The sequence below is a fragment of the Balaenoptera borealis genome (genome assembly GCF_965194805.1).
Source record: "Balaenoptera borealis genome assembly, chromosome: 13".
NCBI lineage: Eukaryota > Metazoa > Chordata > Mammalia > Artiodactyla > Balaenopteridae > Balaenoptera > Balaenoptera borealis.
Window position 1 is genome coordinate 7777651 of NC_138870.1, and position 25393 is coordinate 7803043.

At 38.9% G+C, this 25393-nt stretch overlaps 1 protein-coding gene across 5 annotated transcripts in view; it reads right to left on the reverse strand.

Moving 5' to 3' along the window:
- Window positions 1–25331, reverse strand: part of LOC309608779 (C-type lectin domain family 4 member A-like) — a 55199-nt gene extending 29868 nt beyond the window's left edge. For 4 of the 5 annotated variants that reach the window (XR_014233089.1, XR_014233090.1, XM_082349272.1 and 1 more), the window contains exon 1: window positions 5632–25331. Coding sequence is in view for 3 of the 5 variants with exons in the window: in XM_082349272.1 (XP_082205398.1) it covers window positions 5632–5713 (82 nt within the window). In the remaining 2 variants the exon portion in view is untranslated. The remainder of the gene's footprint in view (window positions 1–5631) is intronic. The other variant, XM_082349271.1, reaches the window with a different exon arrangement.
- Between the last annotated feature and the right edge of the window lie 62 nt (window positions 25332–25393).

A 25393-nucleotide genomic window follows, 5' to 3' on the forward strand; every position in this document is an offset into this window, starting at 1 on the left:
ATGAATTACAGAGAAGAAAACGTAAAAAACACAAACACATGGAGGCTAAACAATACGTTACTAAATAACCAAGAGATCACTGAAGAAATCAAAGAGGAAATCAAAAAATACCTAGAGACAAATGACAATGAAAACACGACGATCCAAAACCTATGGGATGCAGCAAAAGCAGTTCTAAGAGGGAACTTTATAGCTATACAAGCCTACCTCAAGAAACAAGAAACATCTCAAGTAAACAATCTAACCTTACACTTAAAGGAACTAGAGAAAGAAGAACAAACAAAACCCAAAGTTAGCAGAAGGAAAGAAATCATAAAGACCAGAGCCGAAATAAATGAAATAGAAACAAAGAAAACAATATCAAAGATCAATAAAACTAAAAGCTGGTTCTTTGAAAAGATAAACAAAATTCATAAACCATTAGCCAGACTCATCAAGAAAAAGAGGGAGAGGACTCAAATCAATAAAATTAGAAATGAAAAAGGAGAAGTTACAACAGACACCGCAGAAATACAAAGCATCCTAAGAGACTACTACAAGCAACTCTATGCCAAGAAAATGGACAACCTGGAAGAAATGGACAAATTCTTAGAAAGGTATAACCTTCCAAGACTGAACCAGGAAGAAACAGAAAATATGAACAGACCAATCACAAGTAATGAAATTGAAACTGTGGTTAAAAATCTTCCAACAAACAAAAGTCCAGGACCAGATGGCTTCACAGGTGAATTCTATCAAACATTTAGAGAGGGGCTAACACCCATCCTTCTCAAACTCTTCCAAAAATTTGCAGAGGAAGGAACACTCCTAAACTCATTCTATGAGGCCACCATCACCCTGAAACCAAAACCAGACAAAGATACTACAAAAAAAGAAAATTACAGACCAAGATCACTGATGAATATAGATGCAAAAATCTGCAACAAAATACTAGCAAAAGGAATCCAACAACACATTAAAAGGATCATACACCATGATCAAGTGAGATTTATCCCAGGGATGCAAGGATTCTTCAATATACGCAAATCAATCAATGTGGTACACCATATTAACAAACTGAAGAAGAAAAACCATATGATCATCTCAGTAGATGCAGAAAAAGCTTTTGACAAAATTCAACACCGATTTATGATAAAAACTCCCCAGAAAGTGGGCATAGAGGGAACCTACCTCAACATAATAAAGGCCATATATGACAAACCCACAGCAAACATCATTCTCAATGGTGAAAAACTGAAAGCATTTCCTCTAAGATCAAGAACAAGACAAGGATGCCCACTCTCTCCACTATTATTCAACATAGTTCTGGAAGTCCTAGCCACGGCAATCAGAGAAGAAAAAGAAATAAAAGGAATACAAATTGGAAAAAAAGAAGTAAAACTGTCACTGTTTGCAGATGACATGATACTATACATAGAGAATCCTAAAAATGTCACCAGAAAACTATTAGAGCTAATCAATGAATTTGGTAAAGTTGCAGGATACAAAATTAATGCACAGAAATCTCTTGCATTCCTATACACTAATGATGAAAAATCTGAAAGAGAAATTATGGAAGCACTCCCATTTACCATTGCAACAAGAAGAATAAAATACCTAGGAATAAACCTACGTAGGGAGACAAAAGACCTGTCTGCAGAAAACTATAAGACACTGATGAAAGAAATTAAAGATGATACCAACAGATGGAGAGATATACCATGTTCTTGGATTGGAAGAATCAATATTGTGAAAATGACTATACTAACCAAAGCAATCTACAGATTCAATGCAATCCCTATCTAATTACCAATGGCATTTTTTACGGAACTAGAACAAATCATCTTAAAATTTGTATGGAGACACAAAAGACCCCAAATAGCCAAAGCAGTCTTGAAGGAAAAAAACGGAGCTGGAGGAATCAGACTCCCTGACTTCAGACTATACTACAAAGCTACAGTGATCAAGACAATATGGTACTGGCACAAAAACAGAAACATAGATCAATGGAACAAGATAGAAAGCCCAGAGATAAACCCACGCACCTATGGTCAACTAATCTATGACAAAGGAGGCAAAGATATACAATGGAGAAAAGACAGTCTCTTCAATAAGTGGTGCTGGGAAAACTGGACAGCTACATGTAAAAGAATGAAATTAGAACACTCCCTAACACCATACACAAAAATAAACTCAAAATGGATTCGAGACCTAAATGTAACACCGGACACTATCAAACTCTTAGAGGAAACCATAGGAAGAACACTCTTTTGACATAAATCACAGCAAGATCTTTTTTGATCCACCTCCTAGAGTAATGGAAATAAAAACAAAAATAAACAAATGGGACCTAATGAAACTTCAAAGCTTTTGCACAGCAAAGGAAACCATAAACAAGACGAAAAGACAACCCTCAGAATGGGAGAAAATATTTGCAAACGAATCAACGGACAAAGGATTAATCTCCAAAATATATAAACAGCTCATTCAGCTCAATATTAAAGAAACAAACAACCCAATCCAAAAATGGGCAGAAGCCCTAAACAGACATTTCTCCAAAGAAGACATACAGATGGCCAAGAAGCACATGTAAAGCTGCTCAACATCACTAATTATTAGAGAAATGCAAATCAAAACTACAATGAGGTATCAGCTCACACCAGTTAGAATAGGCATCATCAGAAAATCTACAAACAACAAATGCTGGAGAGCGTGTGGAGAAAAGGGAACACTCTTGCACTGTTGGTGGGAATTTAAATTGATACAGCCACTATGGAGAACAGTATGGAGGTTCCTTAACAAACTAAAAATAGAATTACCACATGATCCAGCAATCCCACTACTGGGCATATACCCTGAGAAAACCATAATTCAAAAAGAGTCATGTACCAAAATGTTCATTGCAGCTCTATTTACAATAGCCAGGATATGGAAGCAACCTAAGTGTCCATCATCGGATGAATGGATAAGATGTGGCACATATATACAATGGAATATTACTCAGCCATAAAAAGAAATGAAATTGAGTTATTTGTAGTGAGGTGGATGGACCTAGAGTCTGTCATACAGAGTGAAGTAAGTCAGAAAGAGAAAAACAAATACCATATGCTAACACATATATATGGAATCTAAAAAAAAAAAGGTCATGAAGAACCTAGTGGCAAGACGGGAATAAAGACACAGACCTACTAGAGAATGGACTTGAGGATATGGGGAGGGGGAAGGGTAAGCTGGGACAAAGTGAGAGAGTGGCATGGACATATATACACTACCAAACGTAAAATAGATAGCTAGTGGTAGCAACCGCATAGCACAGGGAGATCAGCTCGGTGCTTTGTGACCACCTAGAGGGGTGGGATAGGGAGGGTGCGAGGGAGGGAGATGCAAGAGGGAAGAGATATGGGAACATATGTATATGTATAACTGATTCACTTTGTTATAAAGCAGAAACTAACACACCATTGTAGAGCAATTATACTCCAATAAAGATGTTATAAAAAAAAGACTACAACCAAAAAAAAAAAAAGAAATATTTTTAGATTTTGTGGTTTGGAATTGAATTTGAGGAGAATGTAGATATTGAAAGTAAATATTAATAAAAATGTTGAACTAATAAAAATAAAAAGAACCTGCCATATAAAAAAATAAATAAAATAAAATAAAATAAAATAAAAAATTTAAAAAATTTTTTTAATGTAAATAATGCCATAGCAGATAAATCTTTATAATCATCCCTCGTCACATCCTTAAAATAATAGCAGACCTTTTTTAAAAAATTTATTTTTTATAGAAGTATAGTTGAATTACAATGTTGTGTTAAAAAATCAGACCTTTTTAGTCACCATTTCATGGTTAAGAATTATCTTCTCAAGTGTCCATTGGTGAATGGATAAAGAAAATGTGATAATTATATGCAATGGATATTATTCAGTCATAAAAAATAATGAAATCTTGCCTTGAGGATGGACTTTAAGGGCATTATGGTAAGAAAAATAAGTGAGAAAAAGAAAGACAAATACCATATGATCTCACTTATCTGTGGAATCTTTAAAAGATAATAATAATAACTCATAGATACAGAGAACAGAATGGTGGTTGCCAGAGGTGGGGAGTGATGGGGTGAGTGCAATGGGTGAAGGGGGTCAAAGGTACAAACTTCCAGTTACAAAATAAATAAGTCATAGGATATAATGTACAGCATGGCAACTGTAGTTAATAATATTATAGGTTATAATATATATAGAGATATATTTATATAAAATACTGCATATTTGAAAGTTGTTAAGAGTAAATCTTAAAAGTCTTCATCACAGGAAAAAAATTGTGAAACTATGTACGGTGACAGATGTTAACTAGACATTGTGGTGATCATTTCACAATACACATAAGAATCAAATCATTATGTTGTACACCTGAAACTAATATAATTTTGTCTGTCAATCATACCTCAATTTAAAAAAAAGAATTATTTTCTCAAAGTTATAATATATTGCCAAGTGGTGGTAAAACCTTCAATAATGTATAATATGATCTCATGTTTAGAAAAAATACATATACACATTTATGTATATTTATATCTGGAAGGATATACACTAAAATGGAAATTATAGTTATCTCTAGATGGTAAGAATAAATACAGTAATTTAAATTTGTGTATACCTCTAGTTTTTTATTTTTTTCTATAATGAACATTGCAACATACAATAAAGAAATTAGATAAACTTTTAAATTTTTATTTATTTTTAAAGGTTACCATGTGTTTACTTCCTTACTTCCTTACTTCCTTACTTATTTATTTTTGGCCATGCCTGGCGGTAGTGGGATCTTAGTTCCCTGACCAGTGATCGAACTTGTGCCCCCTGCAGTGGGAGCACAGAGTCTTAACCACTGGACCGCCAGGAAAGTCCCTATAAATTTTTTAAGGGGAAAAGAGACAGTTTCCTGAGCATTCTCCATATTTCCACAGAAGAATTCTGGAGAACATGAGCAATCATGACTACCCTCTCACAGCTTCTCATAGTCTCCATGGTTTTTTTTTTTCTCCCTTTTGTTCTATATCTGAGATATCATACACGTTACCCAAATTACCCTTTATCTACTTCCAAACTTCGTTGAATCCATCTCAGAGATGCAGTATGCATTGGATTTTCTGACTGCAGAGCAATTTCCCTCGAAACATAAGGGACTTTCTTTATACGACTTTCTAGTCTTTCATCTGCAATGGTCTTTCATCCCACTTTAGTCTGGTACTAACCAATACACGCAAACACTCTCCACCCAAACTCTTCCCCTATCAAGATCAAGAAACAAAACCCGCTAATTCATCATTAGTCCTTGCATCTGGGCTGATGGCTTCCAGACCTGTACCCATTCTCTAGACTGCACAGAAGGCACAGAAGGACAACTTCCCAGCTTCATTAGCACTCTCTTTAGCTCAGGCCTGTAGTGGATTTCTCACACCTCAGTTGTGTTACGGCACCACTGTACAATCCCTTAATGCTTATCTTCAGGAGACTCAGTCTTCTGAGAATGCTGTGTTTCCCAACTGTGGCCAGAGAACCATTAACCAACATTACCTAGGCTCCGTTTATAGTATTCTCTCTTCATCCTTCATTCCATCATTAACTCTAACCACCAGAAAACGTGTCTTACCTGCAGGAGGCTCTGATTTGGTGCCTAAGGACTGGGGTTTATTTTTAAACCTCACTTCAGCATAAGTGACCTCTGAAGTCATATTGAGATCTTCTGTTCTCTTCAAAGAATCCTGTTCATCTCTTCCTTAAAACAGCTTGAAATGAAACCCAAGCATGGCTGTAACTTGTCATACATCCTATCACGCAACCTGATGAGAACAGAGGCCCCAGAAAGACAAATAACCTTGAGAGGAGTCTCATGAAAACTAAAAACCTCAGGGGCCCAATCCCCAGGACCGGCACAGTGTCTATCACAGCCTTTAAACGTTATGCCAGCAAATAGCAATAAAAGCAGGAAGTTCAAAATGTAGGGAAACAGGAAGGAAAAGAAAAGAGGAACAAACCAATTAGGGAAATTCTCCCTGAGAACTGTGAACTTACCAGAAGGAAAGAAATTAAAGTACTTATGAGCATTTACATGCAAACATAATCATTTGTAGACCAACCAACCTCAGTATATACGCATTCACATTTGCATTCTCCTCATCATTTGTGGCTCATCAGGCAACTTTGGGGACCACATTCCAACTGACAAAATAACTCATGTGTCAGACTCCCCACCTTCAAGAGTCAGCGTCCCCTAATGCAGTGAGGAGTCAAAGTTTAGATTATGTGCCTTCAGAAGCTGCTCGCTGTGTTCTCTGCTTTTCCCTGTTCTTGACTAAATCCATTGTGCCCCCCATTCATCCTGCTCTAGCCCCTCCAGCCGCTCCTGAGAGAAGCTCTCTCTACTGGAAGAGGAGGCTGCCCTTCTCTAGCCCTTTCATCTCCATGACACCACAACAAAAGGCTGTACAGGTATATATGACCCTTTAACAAATTAGGATAACTTAATGGAATCACAGTTTAAGAGAGAAATTGAGCGCTACATATGAATTTATCCAAAAGCCAAGAGGAAAGCACCCCCAAAATTAAATCCTTCATGTGGAATCTTTCTACAGACATGCTCCCAGCTCACGCCCCAGATTCAGTTCTCCCCAAATGATCCTCTTTCTTTGTTTTTGTTTTTTTTTTTTCATTTTTTGGCCACACTGCAGGCTTGTGGGATCTTAGTTCCCTGATGAGGGACTGAACCCGGACTCCGACCGTTGAAGCATGGGGTCCTAACCGCTGGACCACCAGGGAATTCCCCCATCCTCCTTTTAATCTCCTCGCTCTCCTGCATAACACACACACACACACACACACGTGTGCACACATTTACCTCTATATTTATTTCTATGTCTAAATATATTGCAAACCATGAGTTCACACTAACACCTCTAATCTCAATCCTACACCAATGAGTTCATTCCAGTTTTTTCCCCTTCCACATCTCTAACTCCCTTCTGTGACAGTAAGAAGCCTGCTTCCATTCTCTTTAATTTATTTACTTATTTGATCAAGCCCCTGGATTTAACTGATCTTCTACCTTTGCTGCTCCTCCCTCCTTAACTAAGATGCCCTTCTCACCCCTACTGGTCTTGCTTCTCAATCCAGGCCCCACGCCTGTTGACGTCCTCTCCATTCTGCACGGGTGTTCCTGCACTGAGGCAGCCGATCCCCAAGGATATTCTCCTCACCCTGCCCAGGTCTGCCGCCCTACGCCAGGCCACCTTCCATAGCAAAGCCCTCCTCACTCTGCCTGAACTCTGATTCCTGAAGCCGGTCCCCTGACCCCCATGTGGGATCCATCCTTACCCCACTCAGGCTCTAACACCCTATACAAGGTCACCCTCTTGTGTGGAAGCCCTCCTCACCCCTCCTGGACTCCCCCACCATGTGGACAGCCTCTGAAACCCACACGTGGTCTCCCCTCTGCATGGATGCTTTCCTCCCCCTGCTGGGGCCCTGACACCTCCCAGCAAGGATGCCCTCGGTCACTGCACGAGCTCCCTGCACTCAACCACCCCACCACATAGGTGCTCTCTTCACCTCTCAGGCACTGACACCCCACGCCAGGCCACTGCCACGTGTGGACACTCTACTCAGCGTGCACAGGCTCTGAGGCCAGAACGCTTTCCCACCCCTGCAGAGATGTTCGTCTCGGGCTCCAACACCACTGTCAAGCCAGCCCCCTGACTAGTCACCCAGCTCGTGCTGCCTAAGTTCTGACTGCCTGCACCAGACCACTGCTCCTCTCCCACCCCACCCTTCAACAGACACCTACCTTGCTCTGCCCCGCCTAATGCTTTATTTAAGACTGAATTGTTTAGTAAGGAAAGGGAAAGGGGTATGAAAAAGAGTAAGAGAAGAAAAAGAGCTAATTTTTACAAATTTTTCCAGCAAATAACTACTGGACCTAACAAGTGCTACTGGACCTTAACAATGTAAGCTTGTAAGGAGAAAGCAAAATACATTCCTAAAGGTACCTCTCTTTCCCTGGGGTAAGTCACATTATACCCGGATTACACTGTACCACAAACATCCCCCAAATCTGTGGGGCTTACAACATTTATTTCTCACTCACATGACATGAGGGCTTAGGGTCTGCATGAGATACACTTTATAGACTGTAACTCTGCTTGGCTATTCTCTAAGTATTTTCTCATTCTGGAACCTAGGATCACAGAGCAGCTTCTTGTAAGCTGAAACATGTAGTAACATTCAAATCCTCTGTTCAGAGAAGGTGTACGTTATATCCTCTCCGATTCCACCCGGACTTGCTGTGAAAGGGGCAGTGAAGTTCACTCTACCAGCAGGGAGACATGTCAAGGGCAGCAAAATAGCTTAGACTTGGTGGCTTATACAACAATTTATTTCTCACAGTTCTGGAGGCTGGGAAGTTCAAGATCAAGGTGGCAGCAGATTTGATGTCTGGTGAGATTCCTGTTTTCTAGTTCACAGATGGCAGTCTTCTCACTGCATCCTCACATGGCAGAAGGGGTGAAGGAGCTTTCTGGGGTCTCTTTTCTAAGAAGACTAACCACATTCATGACCTAATCAATTCCCAAAGGCCCCACCTCCTAATACCATCACACTGGGGGTTAGGATTTCAACATATGAATTTTGAGGGGGTGCAAATATTCAGTCCATAGCACTCTTCAAATCATTTAGCCAAGGAATCTCTAGGGCAGTGATCTCCAAATTGGGGCACAAGTACCCCAGGTGGTATAAAAAAGGGTTCTCCGGGGCACAGAAATAAAATACTAGAACTTCTGTTTGTATGTATTTCAAATGTTTTTTGAAAACAAACTTTACTAATATGACAAGGATTCAGTGTTGGTTGCATGTCATGAGTGGTATGGGATCTATCCTGAGGAAAGAGCGGAGGTTCCTCAACTCTGAGAACCTGATGGTTCATTCTTTCTCTGCGTGTTGCATCATATTGTCATTTAAATATCTGTGTAATCAAGAATTTGACTGGGATTTGTACCCAGTTCCTGGGACGTAGCCTCTAAATCCTTGGAATTTCCTGAGTTATAGGAGTGTCTGTTATTTGCGGTGCGCCCGGATACTTTCTGCTAATGAAGTGCTCAGAGTGGGCCTATATGATTACTGTGCTAACAAGACAATTCAAGATGGGGACTGGCCACACCAGAGACACCAACCATGGGATTAAAGGTTTGGGGCTTTGAGTCATGAGATATCAGCCTAGACAGAGGAGGGATGCTGGAGATTGAGTTTGACCATATGGCAAATGACTCAATCAAGCCTGCTTATGTAATGAACCCCAATAAAAATTCTGGGCACCAAAGCTCAGGTGAGCTCCCTGGTTGGCAATACTCTGTGTATTGTTATACATTGATGTGCCAGGAAAGTGACTTTTGGGACCCTTCCAGACCTTACCCCATGCGTCTCTCTCATTGGCTGTCTCTGATTTGTATCCCTTTGCTATAACAAAACTGCAATCAAAAAGACGGCTGGCATTTTTCTAAGTTTAGTGAGTTGTTCTAGTGAATTATCAAACCTGACAGAGTCATTGGAACCCCCAATTTGTCATCAGTTGATCAGAAGTGAGAGTAAACTTGAAGACCCTCAAACTTGTGACTGGTGTCTGAAATGAGGGCAGTCTTGTAGAGGACCATGGCTTTAACCTGCAAAATTTGGCCTAACTCCAGGCAATTGGTGTCATAAATCATTATAATATCTCAATATGGTTAATTTCATAAAAACAAGATGTTTGTTAGAATATTTATGATATTTTTGAACAAGATGGGATGTGACCTTCTTGTTCACTTTGGCAAATTACTTAAAAGAATTGGGAAACTTACTAAATGTTGCTATGCTTAAAAAAAAAAAGGACAGGTGTTCCAATTTTGCTCACGTTTTCAGTGTTGTGAAATAGCTTCCAATGGTATGCCAATTAGCAGATATTAATGCACATGAGCGCAGGACTTCCCTGGTGGCGCAGTGGTTAAGAATCCTTCTGCCAATGCTGCGGACACGGGTTAGATCCCTGGTCCGGGAAAATCCCACATGCCACGAACTACTGAGCCCACGCGCCGCAACTACTGAAGCCCATGCACCTAGAGCCCGTGCTCCACAACAAGAGAAGCCACCACATTGAGAAGCCCACGCACCGCAACGAAGAGTAGCCCCTGCTCACCGCAACTAGAGAAAGCCTGCGCGCAGCAACAAAGACCCAACGCAGCCAAAAATAAATAAATAAACAAATAAATAAAATAAAGTACACACATACATACACACACAGTTAACCTATTAGTTCAAGATAGACAATAAGTGAGAAGACAAACAAACATATGGAAAGAGCATTTGGAAAACTGATGCTTAGAAAAGAAATAGTTCCACCATGTTGTGATTTTTTTTCTTTCGCCAGAAATTATGTAAAGATGTGGCTTATATATCTTCCTTTTAGAAATCTTCAAAATGGAGGGTTTCAGTGAGTTTTGGACTCATTTATTAATGAGTTTAAAATGTAACACCCTCTCACTAATTTGTAAGAACAACTTGATTAATACCATGAAAGAAGATATTTACTAGCTAGTCTCAACAAAAAGATTTATGGAGAGAATTAAAAAATGAGAATCATATCTTGTTAAGTACAGCTAATGATATACTTCCCATTTTGAGCCATATAACATTGTGAGGTTTGTTTTACAACTGACAGCTATTAAAAGCAAGGATTGAAATAAACCAAACTCATAACTAGACAGATATCTTGTTCTATTAATAAGTAACATTAGGGACTTCCCTGGTGATCCAGTGGTTAAGACTCCGTGCTCCCAACACAGGGGGCACAGGTTCCATCCCTGGTTGGGGAATTAAGATCCTGCACGCTGCACGGCACGGCCACACACACACAAAGCAACATTAATTTTTTTTGAGTATTATTTACTTTGCCTTTACCACATCATTTTTATTTCCATTTCTTTTTATTATAATATATATAATAGAAATACTTGTGAGAGTATACATAATAGAATTAATATACATTATAGAATCAACTACCTTTTGCTAACCAACCATCTTAAATCTTGGTAGCTCCATTTGTAGAATTTATTTAGCTCAAACTGTGATTATGGCAATTTGGGCTGTGCTCAGCTGGATAGTTCTGGTTTGAGTCAAGTGTGGCTGATTTCAGCTCAGCCTGTTCATGTATCTCTGGTCAGAAACCAGACTGATAGAGACTTACCTAAGATGACCCCAAGTGGGACAGCTTGTGTCTGCCTCATGTGGTCTCTCATTCTCCAGAAGACTAAACCAGCAGGATTCCAAGAGCAGCAAGAGGGCAAGTCCAATGCACACGTACGTTTCAAATCTCTTCTTGCATCACACTACGTAGTCTTTCATTGGCCAAAGCATTCCACATGGTCAAGCCCAGAGTCAGTGCAGAAGCTACAAGGCAAATTTTACAAGAAGGTGTGGATAAATTAGGGTTATTACTACAATCAATCACTCTTTGAGAGTTGAGTAAATCTGGAATGCAAGGTGTAGTACCCATTCTCAGTGGGATTTCTCCTGGCTTTGATGCTTGTAGAAGTGCCCTGTGCTTAGATGGGAATAGTGGTAGATCCCGAGACCTAGACCATCCCCTGTTCCAGGAGAGCAAAAAAAGAGACTTAGAAATACTCCTTGATACATGGTACTAAGGACGCTGAGATGGTCCAAAACAGATGTCAGTGGCCTAGCCTATGCGAGACACCTCAGTTAAACATGAAACATACCCCAAAAGAGTGAGATAGAATCACTGAATGGGGACGAGGAGGCCCTGTCTGCAGGGCCATCATAACTTGGAGCAGGGTCAGGGGCAGTACACGCAGAGAGCACATAATACCTACACCAAGCTCCCCTAAGAAGCGGAGCCATGAAGTATGGCAGACAAACAAATGACACAGCATCAACAGCTCCGTATATGCTGAGCAGCTGGTAGGCCCTCTGATCAACATTCTAATTGCTAGATTGGATAATCAATTATTGGAAAGGACTGGTGTTTATTGAAAAGAACTAAGAAAACATGGACTGCCGTGTTTTTCTTCTTCTGACCCAGCTTTAAAAAGAGGGATAAGTTGCCACCAATATTGGAAAAATAAAACTCTTCCATGTTTTTCCATTGCTGGTTTATGATCAAACCCACACAAAGAATAATAATCAAGACTCCTATAATTTTCCATTATAAACCTTCCAGGGTTATTTGATATTTTTGGCCACACCGCGTGGCATGCGGGGATCTTAGTTCCCCCACCAAGGATCGAACCCATCCCCCCTGCAGTGGAAGCGAGGAGTCTTAGCCACTGGACCGCCAAGGAAGTCCCAGGATTATTTGATTTTTAAACTACTTTGATAAGCTTTAGAAAGTAATGGTTAAAAATATAATGAAGAGCTTTACAGACTCTCTATAGGCAAAAAAAAAAAAAAAAAAAAAAGTGGCGGTTAAAGGCAGGGAGGTGGGGACCAGATGCCAACAACTTCATGGGCAAATTCTATTACACCCTCAAAAAAACTGATTAATTCTATTTCTATATGAACTCTTTAGCACACAGAAAAATGACTGAAACCTTCTCATTCTTTAAGTTTAAGATCACTCCAATAAACAAATCAGATAACTACAAAGCACAACTCTAGGCCAATAACACATATGAACATAGTTTTTTTAAAATCCTTAATAATATCAAATAAAATACAATAGCATATAAAGAGAAACGTGTATCACAGTAAGGCAAGTGTAGCAAGCACTGTCGTTCAGATGGGCTGTCCAGCATCTAACTTCCTATGTTTGAAGAACATGCCCACTTCATGAAACAGAGCTCTTCACATACCACAGAAGCTGAAAATACAAACATTGCTTTCAGAATCAGCACCACAAATACTTGAAGGCAATAGACTCCCAGTAAAATGGGGGAAATTGGAGATTTATTACCTAATCTGGTTGAAGTTGAGAGAAGAGAAAACCTAACTAGTAATAACAAATGGGACCTGGCAGTCCTTGTCATATGATGGCAAAATAACTTAGCAAATTGTGATGGACTGAATGTTTGTGTCCTCTCAAAATTCTTATGCTGAAATTCTAACCTCCCAGGTGATAGTATTAGGAGGTGGGACCTTTGAGAGGTGATTAGGTCATAACGGCAGAGCCCTCGTGAATGGACTTCCTGTCCTTATAAAAGAAGCCTAAGAAAGCTCCTTTACCCTTTCCACCAGGTGAGGTTATAGCGAAAAGACAGTCGTCCATGAGGAAATGGGCCCTCACCAGACACAGAACTTGCCGATGCCAGGAACTTGGACTTCCCAGCCTCCAGAATTATAAGAAATAAATGTTTGTTGCTATAAGCCACCTAATTCCTGGTATTTGTTTTCATAGCAGCCTGAATAGACTAAAACACAAATTAAAACATGTTGTCACCTAGCACAGGGAACTATATGCAATATCCTGTGATAAACCATTATGGAAAAGAATATGAAAAAGACTATAAATATATATGTATAACTGAATCACTTTGCTGTACAGCAGAAATTAACACAACACTGTAAATCAACTATACTTTTATAAAATAAATTTTTTTAAAGTGTTGTCAGGGAAGTCTACTCAATATTCTGTGATAACCTATATGAGAAAAGAATCTAAAAAGAATGAATATATTTATACGAATAACTGAATCACTTTGCTGTACACCTGAAACTAACACAACATTGTAAATCAACCATACGCCAATAAAACTTTTTTTAAAGTTCAAAAAAAAAAAAAAAAAGAGTACCCAAGGAAGACAAGACTTTAGGAGACCAAATGACTGCAAGGGAAAGAGAATGTAAGAATTATAGAGCATAGTTGCTTCTTATGGCCCTGGACAACCTAAAGGAAGAGAGTAACAAGCTCAAAGCCCTAAATTCTTGGCTTACTGTAAAACCTGAAAACCAGAATTTCTAAGACTATGTTAAAAGAATCCTTTATTGTTTATAGCTGCAGGCTGAAGAAGCCAAAAACCAAAGGCTAAGTTTGATTCTACAGGCAAACCCTAATAGGACAATTCAGAGGAGGCCTCTAGTATTCATTAGAGCAAGTCATGCCCTTTCAGCAAGTAACCATTCTATTCTTGAGAAATGCTCTTAGCTTATTACTGGGTCCTCACAGATTCAGAACACACAAACACGGGACAAGAGGTGAAAATGTAACCAGAGTTAACCTTCATGAACTGACAGTCATCAAGTCTGCGTGGAGATCATCAGGTCCAGTAATGGCTAAAGGTGTGGATTTAAAAGCACACGAAGGGGATGAAACAAGAATTTAGAACTAAGACCTCTGCCTAATTCAGAATCAATGCAAAACTTTAAATTAAATGAAAGGGAAACTAGAAAGAGACCACCCATCGGTAATACCTCTCCCTGGGCTTTAGATTTAAAAACAAAAACCAGTACAAAAGTACAAGGTGAATCTGGAATATCTTGTTCTATCATATATCAAGGAACTGGATCAATTATTTTTCAACATCACCAAAATGGAAACATAGGAGACCCCAGCCTCTGTCCCCCCCCCCCAAAAAAGATCAACATTAGACAGCTATCCATTAACAAAAACAGCTCTGGGGGAGCTCTGGAGTCTGCTTTAGAAATTTCAGCAACACAGTGGAACAGAAAACCTGAGAATAATCAGGTTATGGAGATGGAAGACAGTTTCATTCTGCCTACATCAGCCCACCCCCCAAACCAACATCGTTTAGTACCAAGAGGGAACTTCCCAGATAGAAAGAGTTCCCCTTACCAAAAAAGGAAGAGTGGAGTGAGAGATCCACTTCCCTAAACTTTCAGGACAATGCAAGAAGGTCCCACTTCAGTTTCACCCTACCCAGACCAGCAAAGCTAAGATGCATAGAAACCGTTAGAAACAAGGAAGAAAAGTAGGATCTACCAATAGCAGCCACACAACTGGAGAGCTCACAGTTCAGTGACTTGCTCTACAGACAAACCCAGCAGATTTCACCACTGCAGAAACTAACAGAGCTGCAGTGAACCCCCTGCAGATTTCATTAGCTTTTATAGCCACATTTCATACTCACATTTGCCAAATCACATTTGCCAGCCGCTTGAGTCTCTCCCCACTCCCTCCAACGCCCTCACCCCACCCTCACTGGAGCCCTTGAACCACACTGGCAGCCAGTCCAGGCCTCTGAAGCTGCAAAATACAAGATGCCAGCACAGATCTCAGCAGCTGACCCCAAACACCTTGTGCATACTCGAACCTAGCCTCCCTCTCCAGCTGTGCGCTTGCACACTGCCAGCCTGACGCCCATCACCAGCTTCCACAGCAGTGCACACACCCCAAGGGAAAGACTATGCAACCAGAGGAGAGCATGCTGACAGCTGGGGCCCCCAGAGCTGCCAGTGAGCCCAGAGTTGGCTTTGACCCTTGCTGCCTGCCCTGGCCCCCACCACTACGTGTGTGTCTGCAACTGACCCCAGCCACTTCACAGGCACCTGCAGCTGGTCCCCACAGCCAAGTGTGTGCACACCACCAGCTCCACCCTCCACCACAGCCTTTCCTGGTCCCCAGCCACTGGACCTGGGGGTACCACTGAGGACCCCAAAATCCTTTACAGCCTCTATGAACCCCCTGCAGTGCTCACTAAGGACCACACAGTTGTTGATGCTGTGGACTACAACAGTCTGAACAGAAAACACATCATGCTCCCACCCTGACCCTGACCCAGCGCAACTACACACCCCAGCACCTGGCACCTTGCATCACTAGACCTGGGGTTACAGCATGCTTCAGCATGCCCCCACCCACAGGTGAAAGTCTTCCCTTACCAAAGTTGCTCCATAAGTCTGGAAGAAGTGACTGCTTCCTCAGATACTCAGACAACTATGCTAGGCTACAAGGATAACGAAGAACCAGGGAAACATGTAAAGGAACACAGTAAACCTCTGGTAACTTGCCCCAGAGAAATGGAGTTCCAGGAATTACCTGACAGAGAATTCAAAATAATTGTTCTAGAGAGACTCAGGGACTTCCCTGGTGGTCCAGTGGTTAAAACTCCATGCTTCCACTTCAGGGGGCATGGGTTTGATCCCTGGTCAGGGAACTAAGATTCCACATGCCATATGGTGCAAGCAAGAAAAGAAAAGAAAAGAAAATGGCTCAGAAAGCTATAAGAGAACACAGATGAACTGTTTGATGATATCAGAAAAACAACAAGAAAAACATGAGATGTTCAACAAAGAGCAAGAACATAAAAAAGAACCAAACAGGGCTTCCCTGGTGGCGCAGTGGTTGAGAATCTGCCTGCTAATGCAGGGGACACGGGTTCGAGCCCTGGTCTGGGAAGATCCCACATGCCAAGGAGCAACTGGGCCCGTGAGCCACAACTACTGAGCCTGCGCACCTGGAGCTTGTGCTCCGCAACAAGAGAGGCCGCGATAGTGAGAGGCCCGCGCACCGCGATGAAGAGTGGCCCCCGCTTGCCGCAACTAGAGAAAGCCCTTGCACAGAAACGAAGACCCAACACAGCCAAAAATAAATAAATAAATAAATAAATAATAAAAATAAAGGAATTCCTTTAAAAAAAAAAAAAAAAAAGAACCAAACAGATATTTTGGAGATGAAGAATATAATGACTGAACTGGAGAATTCAATGGAGAGCTTCAGCTTCAGACTTAACCAAGCAGAATAAAGAATCAGTGATGTAGACAACAGATCAATTGAAAGTATCCAATCAGAGGAGCAAAAAGAAAAAAAAAAAAAGAATGAAAAGGAAGAAAAGAAGCCTGCAGTACTTATGGGAAACCATTAAGACAAACATTCTACCTATTATTAGAGTACCAGAAGGAGAAGAAAGAGAGAAAGGGACAGGAAGCTATTTAAAGAAATAATGGCTAAAGATATCCCAAACCTGGGAAGAGATTAGACATCCAAATTCATGAGGCAAAAGGTCACCCCAAAATCTCAATCTAAAACAATCTTCTCCAAGACACATTATAGTAAAACTGCCGAAAATCAAAGACAAAGAGAGAATTTCAAAAGCAACAAGAGAAAAAATATTTCTTTCATACAGAGAAACCCCCATAAGGCTATAAGCAAATTTGTCAGCAGAGACCTTGCAGGCCAGGAGATAATAGAATGTTATATTCAAAGTGCTGAAAGAAAGAAACAGCCAATCAAGAATGCTTTACCTATCAAAGTTGTCATTCAGAAATGAGACAAAGACTTTCCCTAACAAACAAAAGTTGAGAGAGTTCATCGCCACTAGAACTCCCTTATAATTAATGCTGAAAGGAGTTCTTCAAGCACCAATGAAGGGATGCTAATTAGTAACACAAAAACATTCAACACACTGATACAAGTAAGCATATAGTTAGATTCAGATATTCTAATACTGTGATATGGTGGTATGCTAACCACTTAACTCTAGTATAAAGGTTAAACACAGAAGTGTTAAAAATAGTTATAGCTACAATAATTTGCTAATGAACACACAATATAAAAAGAGGTAAATAGTGACATGAAAAACATAAAAAGGGGGAATAAAAGGGTGAAATTTTTGTATGCAATCAAAGTTAAATTGTTATCAGCTCACAACACTGTGACAGATAGATAGATGATTGATAGAAAGAAAGAAAGAAGGAAGGAAGGAAGGAAATGATGTTTTATGCAAGCTTCAGGGTAACCTGAAGCAAAAACCTACAGTAGAGTCACAAAAAATTAAGAGAAGAGGATCAAAGAATACCACTAAAGAAAATCATCAATTCACAAAGGAAGACAGCAAGAGAGGAAGAAAGGAACAAGGGAACTACAAAACAGACAAAAACCAATTAGAAAGATGGCATTAATAAGTCCTTATCTATCAATAATTACTCTAAATGTAAATGGATTGAATTCTCCAATGAAAAGACACAGAGTGGCTGAGAAAACAAGACTGCTATATGTAGCCTATAAGAAACTCACTTCAGCTTTAAGAACACACATAGGCTAAATGAAGGGATGGAAAAGATATTCCATACAAGTGGAAACCAAAAGAAAGTAGAGGTGGCTATACATATATCAGACAAAATAAGACGTTAAGCCAAATATGGTAAAAAAAAAAAAGGAAGGTCATTATATAATGATCAAAAAGATATAACAATCATAAACATATATGCATTCAACATCAGAGCACCTAAATATATTAAGCAAACACTAACAGATCTGAAGAGAGAAACAGACAATACAATAATAGTAGGAGACTTCAATACCCCAATTTCAACAATGGATAGGTTATCCAGATAGAAAATCAAAAGGATACACTGGACTTCAACCCTACTTTAGACCAAGTGGACCTATAACAGACATATACAGAACATTCCTTCCAACAAAAGCGGACTACACATTCTTCTCAAGTGCAGAACATTCTCCAGAATAGATCATTTGTTAGACCAAAAAACAAGTCTTAGCGAATTTAAGAACGCTGAAATCATACCAAGTATCTTCTCCAATCACAATAGTATGAAACTAGAAATCAATAACAAAAGGAAAGCTGGAAAATGCACAAATGTATGGAAATTAACACACTCCTGAACAACCAATAGGTCAAAGAAATCGAGCAGAAAATCAAAAAATATCTTGAAACAAACAAAAATGGAAACACAACATACCAAAACCTATGCAAGGCTGCATAAACAGCTCTAAAAGGGACGTTTTTAGCAATAAATGCCTACATTAAGAAAAAAGGAAGATCTCAAACAAACAACCTCACTTTACACCTCAAGCAACTGGAAAAAGAAAAACAAACTAAGCCCAAAGTTAGTAGAAGGAATGAAATAACTAAAGTCAGAGTGAAAATAAATGAAACACAGACCAGAAAAACAATAGAAAAGATCAACAAAACTAAGAGCTGGTGTTTTGAAAAGATAAACAAAATTGACAAACATTTAGCGAGACTAAGAAAAAAAGAGAAAAGACTCAAATAAATAAAATCAGAAATGAAATGAGGGACATTACAACTGATACTACAGAAATACAAAGGATCATGAGAGACTACTATGAAAAATTACATAGCAACAAACTGGATAACCTAGAAAAACAGAAAAATTCCTAGAAACATATAGCCTACCAAGACTGAAGCAGGAAGTAATAGAAAATCTGAACAGACCAATAACAAGTGAGTATACTGAATCAGTAATCACATACTTCCCAACAAAGAAAAGGCCAGGACGAGATGGTTTCACTAAATAATTCTACCAAACATTTTTAAAAATTAACAGCAATCCTTCCCAAACTCTTCCCAAAAATTCAAGAGGAGGGAACACTACCAAACCCATTTTACAAGGCCAGCATTACCTTGATACCAAAGCCAGATAAGGGTACAAGAAAAGGCCAATGTTCCTGATATATAGATAAAAAAATTCTCAACAAAATTAACAAGCCAAATTCAACAGCACATTTAAAGGATCATACACCATGATCAAGTGGCATTCATCCCTGGGTTACAAGGATGGTTCAACATACAAAAATTATCAACTGTGACACACCACATTAATAAAATGAAAGGCAAAAATCACAGGATCATCTCAATAGATACAGAAAAAGCATTCGACTAATTATAACATTCTTTCACGATAAAAACTCTCAACAAATTGTGTAGAGAAGGAACATACCTGAACACAATAAAGGTCATATATGACAGGACCACAACTAACATCATACTCAATGATAAAAGGTTGAAAGCTTTTCCTCTAAGTTCAGAAAAAGGCAAGGGGGCCCACTCTCACCATTCCTACTCAACATAGTACTGCAAGTCCTAGTTAGACGAATCAAGTAAGAAAAAGAAATAAAAGTCATCCAAATCAGAAAGAAGTAAAATTGTCTCTGCAGATATGATCCTATATATAGAAAATCCTAAGAACTCCACCAAAAAACTGGTAGAACTAATAAATCAATTTAGTAAAGTTACAGGTTACAAACTAAACACATAAAAATCAGTCTCCTTTCTATATACTAACAGTGAAACAACCAAAAAAGAAAGAAAATGATCCCATTCACAATAACATCAAAAACAATAAAATACTTAGGAATAAATTCAACTAAGGAAGTGAAATTTCTATATACCAAAAACTATAACTTAGATTAAAGAAACTGAAGGCACAAAAAAATGGAAATATATCCTGTGTTCATGGATTGGAAGAATTAATATTGCTAAAATGTCCATACTACTCAAGCCAAGTATAAATTCAACACAACCTCTATCAAAATTCCAATGGCATTTTTCACAGACAGAGAAAAAAATAATCCTAAGATTTGTGTGGAACTACAAAAGACCACAAAAAAGTAATAACCAAAGCAATCATGAGAAAAAAGAACAAAGCCAGAGGCATCACACTTCCTAATTTCAAATTATACTACAAAGCTATCATAATTAAAACATAAAAAAACTAGCATAAAAAGAGACACATAGACCAATGCAACTAAATAGAGAGTGCAGAAATAAACTGCATTTACAGTCAACTAATATTTGACAAGGAAGCCAAGAACACTCAATGAGAAAGGACAGTCTTTTCAACAAAACTATGTGTTGCAAGAACTGGATAACTACATGCAGAAAAATGAAATTGGACCACTGTCTTACACCACTCCCCAAAATTAACTCAAAATAGATTAAAGACTTAAACTAACACATGATACCATAAAATTCCTAGAAGAAAACATATGGAGGAAGCTCCTTGACATCAGTCTTAGCCACAATTTTTTAGATATCACACCAAAAGCACAAGCAACAAAAGCAAAAATCAGGAAGTGGGACTACATCAAACTAAAAAACTTCTGCACAGCAAAAGACACAATCAAAAAAAAAGAAAGAAAGAAAGAAAAGACAACCTATGGAATAAGAGAAAATATTTGCAAACCGTATATCTGATAAGAAGATAAGAAGTTAATATCCAAAATAGATAAAGAACTCATACAACTCAGTAACAAAACAAAACAAAAACTAAAAACAATCCGATTTTTAAAATGTGCAGAGGAACTAAACAGACATTTTTCTTAAGAAGACATACAAATAGTCCAAAGATCATTTTTTTAGAGTCACAAGCAGTTGACTGACTCAGTGTGACTCAAGACCACAAAGAAACCATTTCTAATTCACACTGTTCTGAGTCCTAGGGTTGGGGTCCAGGCTGGCAAGAATGATGCTTGGGACCCATTCCCATGAAAAGGTACTCAACATCACTAATCATCAGGGAAATGCAAATCAAAACCACAATGAGATATCACCTCACATCTATTAGAATGGTTATCATCAAGAAGACAAGAAGAGATAACAAGTGTTGGTGAGGATGTGGATCAAGGGGAACCCTAGCACACTCTTGGAGGGGATGAAAACGAGTACAGCCACTATGGAAAACAGTACGGAGTTTCCTCAAAAGATTAAAAATAGAACTACTATATGATCCAGCAATTCCACTTCTGGGTATATATCCAAAGGAAATGAAAGCAGGATATTGAAGAGATATATGCACTCCCATGTTTACTGCAGCATTATTCACAATAGCAAGGTATGGAAACAACCATAGGGTCCATTTGCAATGAATGGATAAAGAAGATGTGGTATACATATGTAAGAAAATATTATTCGGCCATAAGAAAGAAGGAAATCTTGCCATTTGCAATAACGTGGAGAGACCTTGAGGTTATTATGCTAGGTGAGAAAAGTCAGAGAAAGACAAATGCTATATTTTATGATACCACTTATATGTGGAATCTAAAAAAGCCAAACTCATAGAAACAGAGAGTAGACTGGTGGTTACCAGAGGCTAGGAGGTGGAGGAATTGGGCAATGCAGTTTAAAGATGCAAACTTTCAACCAGTAGATAAGTTCTGGAGATCTAATGCATAGTACAGTTATTATAGGCATACCTTGGAGAAATCACAGGTCCAGTTCTAGACTACCAGAATAAAGCGAATATTGCAATAAAGCAAGTCACATGAATTTTTGGTTTCCCAGGGCATACAGAAGTTATGTCTACACTACACTGTCGTCTATTAAGTGTGCAGTAGTATTATGCCTTGAAAAACAATATACATACCTTAATTTTAAAATACTTTATTGCTAAAAAATGCTTTCCATCATCTGAGCCTGCAGCAAGTCATAATAGTAATGTCAAAGATCACTGATCACAGATCACCATAACAAATATAATTATGATGAAAAAGTTTGAAATATTGTGAGAATTACCAGAACATGACACAGAGACACAAAGTGAGCAAATGCTATTGAAAAATGGCACTGATAGATTTCCTGGATGAAGTGTTGCTACAAACTTTCAATTTGTGAAAAACATAGTATCTGCAAAGTGCAATAAAGCAAAGTTCAATAAAATGAGGTATGCCTGTATAGACATTATATTACCAACTTCCAAGTTGCTAAGAGATTAGATCTTAGTTGCTCTCACCACAAAAAATGACAATTACATGACATAAGTGTTAGCTAACACTTCGATTATTGCAATAAATGTATCACATTTTGTACACCTAAACATTTACAATGTTATATGTCAATTATACCCCCATAAAAATTAACTTTTTTAAAAAAGGAAAGGATCTCATCATTTTGCCCTTATACTTACCATGTTATTGCAATCCTAATAGCCAGAATTAAGATAGCCAGCCAAGCTGCAGTAGTAGAAGCAGTACTAACAGAGAATTTACCATACGCCAGGCTTTGTTCTAAGCACTTTAAATTTTTAACTTATTTTATCCTGACAATAACTCTATGAAGTAGGAACTATTATCTTTATTTTGCATACGAGGAAACCAAGGCAAACAAGGGTTAATTTGCCCAAGGTCAAAAAGCCGGTAAGTGGCAGAGTAAAATGTTGTGCCAAGGCAGTCTGTCTCTTCCCAAATTCATGCTCATAACCACTCCTCTTTACTTCCCATTAATCACCTATTTTGGTGGGACTGGGGAAGGTGGGGGGGGGGGGTCATTAAAATCAATAAGTGTATTCCCCATTCATTCAAAGATTTATTTAAGTATTAAAGTCTGAAGAAAGTATTATTCTGTTCTTCATTTTCCACCTACCCAAACAGCTGTTTTTCTACATTCCCAACAAACTTTGGATCGGGTACATGCTTACTCCATAGATGAAATGTCCCTTGACAGTCTTCATTTATGTCTTCAGGTGTCTCCCCTGCCACCAGGAAATCGGAGCAGTAATTCCTACCGCTGTGCTAGAGCTGCTAGGGGAGCCCGTCCTCTAGTGGTCCCATGCTGACTTGCAGCCAGTTAAAGCATTGACAGAAATTGCCCCAAAGACATTTTTTTACTATCATTAGGTGCAGTGGCAGAACACACATAAGACAAAAGAAAATATTAAAAAGCAAACAGAAACATTCATCGTTGGTCTTAATGCATTATTGTGTTTGAGGGGATGACACTAGTCTTAGATTGATAGGGCAGAACATGAGGTCTCAAAGGACAATTATTTCACTCCTGACTGAGATGTAGACTTTAGTATACTAGAGCTTTTTAAAAAACATACCACCCCCATATCTTAATAACTTTCAAAAAGGGACTGAAAATGACAATTCTTATTCTGAAATAAATGCCATACAACATGGTTTCAACCATGGTTGCTGTGAAAACCACACCAAGCCTATGCATTCCCCAGGCTTAAGGGACTTGAAAGTAAATGTAATCCTCTTCCTTTTTCCTTTCTTTCTCAAGAGAATATGTGATTGATGGGGAGCTCCTGAGTATAAGTTCTAGTCAAAAACCATATGTATCTTCCTCATGTACAGTTAAGAGGCAATAACAGAAATGACTTTTTTTAGAAAGCTAAAAAAAAAGCTAAATATAACCAAGTGCAATCTTAGCCAGTTGTAATAACTGAGATCAGAAAGTAAGCTACCAGATTTATCAGCAGCTGCGCTACATGATATCCAGTTTTCCTTTTCCCAGGCCATAGCGTCTATGTATCAAAGTAAAATTTGTCTTCAATGCTACTTTCTTGGACCCTAATATTAACTGACTCTGGAGCATATAAATGAGACCTTCTGCAACTATAACAAAGCATATAAGGAATACTTATGTCCTGTAGCTAGGAATAACCAAAATGAGAATGAGTGAAAAAGGAAAAACCCAACTTTCTGATGTCTAGTCCCTCTTCACTGAAATCACTGTTAATTCAACAAGTATATATTTATGGCATATGGAAAGTATTGAGTAGATAAAAATGAAGACATGGTCCTTATATCAAAGAGCTTACAAACTAGTAAGAAGAGAATTTCAACAGCAACCCCAAAAAACAAGGGAGATCACCTTTCAGACTGAGGGGATAAGTAACGTTTCATGAAGCAGCACTTGAGCTTTCCAGGATGGGAAGGATTTCACCAGGCAGGTAGAGAGGGAAGGAATTCTAGGCAGAGGGAATTGCAAGCACTCAATGCCCATGTTGCTGATGGCATCTGCAGAATGACAAGTGTGCAGGAGCAGACTGAAAGGGAAAATTGCGAGCTGAGGATGAAATGGTACTTTGGACTTTAACCTGTAAGCAAAGGAAAATTATTAAAGGTAATCAATGAGTAGGGGAGGAAAGGGCATGAGCAGGGTTTGGTTTCAGGAAGATTATTCTGGTGGCAACGTGTAAGCTGAACTAGGGCTGAGAAAGCTAGAGGCAAGCCAACTACCTAGAAGGTTATCGGAATGGAAGAAGTGAGGAGTAATAAAAGCTCACATGACAACCGTGAAGGCAGATGTCAATGTCTAACCAAGGGGGTTGAGCTGGAAAAATTATTATCTGCATCTTCAGCCCAAAAAACCCCCCTGCAGTTTAGGATACATGTTTATCCATGATAGTGCCTCACAACCTCAGTAATGATAAGAAAGGCCATGGTTGGGGAAGCCATCCAAGCCCTTCCCTGGGAGGGCAAATGGGGGAGGTGTATCAGAATCTCTGGAGAGAGCAGTATGTTATTTTAAATTGGAAACAAAAAAAGAAAAAAAAAAAAAAGCAGCAGCACCCATATCATTCTGATTCATTTCCTGTGACAATCACTGAATGAGAACTCCAAGATCCTTCTGGCTTCCAAAGTCTATAACTCTCACTTTAGTTCTATCTCATGCATTGATTCCCTTCATTTATGCTGACCATAGTTCTGGGATATGAAAGGTGGCCTAGATCACAAAGATAATTCGAAGCAAATGAAATTAACTGTACCAGCAAATAAATAATAAATACAAATGATCTCGACAAGGAGCCTCTGTGGGTTTAGAAACATGAGGACAGAGGTCTAGCCTTAACCTCTTAAAACCTCCATTTCTTGAAAATGAGTAATAGATATAAAATGTCCTTTTATTACCTACTGGCCACCTATATTG